The 562-nt window shown below is 34.7% G+C and overlaps 1 protein-coding gene across 1 annotated transcript in view; it reads left to right on the top strand.

Moving 5' to 3' along the window:
- The window catches only part of LOC119589491 (transmembrane protein 104-like), a 100,597-nt gene that overhangs the window by 95,491 nt on the left and 4,544 nt on the right, over positions 1-562 (top strand). The window contains exon 8 of the mRNA XM_037938093.1: positions 344-437. Coding sequence (XP_037794021.1) covers positions 344-437 — 94 coding nt within the window. The remainder of the gene's footprint in view (positions 1-343; positions 438-562) is intronic.

The raw sequence follows: 562 nt of genomic DNA, 5'->3' as shown, positions 1-562 counted from the left end.
CACAGTTTATGAGCAGGGCTTCGCTATAAGAATATTTTGTGGAATTTATGTAATGAAAGTGAGAAGATGAAATGTAGTGTTTTATATGAAGTATTGTCCACTCTGTCACTTTGAATATTTCTTTTCTTATTGTATAAGGAGTCAAATATTGGACCCACGCAACTACTTTGATAAAAATGCACAACTGCTGTGATAAGAGCACATTTGTCTTGATATGAAAATCTTATAGAGGGAGAAAAACGGGGGAATTGTTTCTTATATGGCGGTGCTATCTTTGTATTTATCTTTTTAAATGAATCTCGCTACTTTTTAGTCTTTTTACTATTGTTGATTTTCTTTGCAGTTTAGTTTTGTTGGGGTCATGGGTCCCTTTGTCTTCTTCAATCTCACAAAGACTAAGTATATGCAGATCTTGACTACCATCACAAGATGGCTCGGTAAGTGAGTTCACTGAAATTTTGATTTGCATAGGTTAGGATTAAGGAAATATTTCCTGTTTCTGAGTGTCTTTCTGAGTGAGAGAGTGAGGGGGAGTGTAAATAAGATAGTAAGAGAAACAGAT

Source organism: Penaeus monodon, chromosome 25 (genome assembly GCF_015228065.2).
Source record: "Penaeus monodon isolate SGIC_2016 chromosome 25, NSTDA_Pmon_1, whole genome shotgun sequence".
NCBI classification, from domain to species: Eukaryota; Metazoa; Arthropoda; class Malacostraca; order Decapoda; family Penaeidae; genus Penaeus; species Penaeus monodon.
This window is presented reverse-complemented; position numbering and strand designations above follow the sequence as displayed.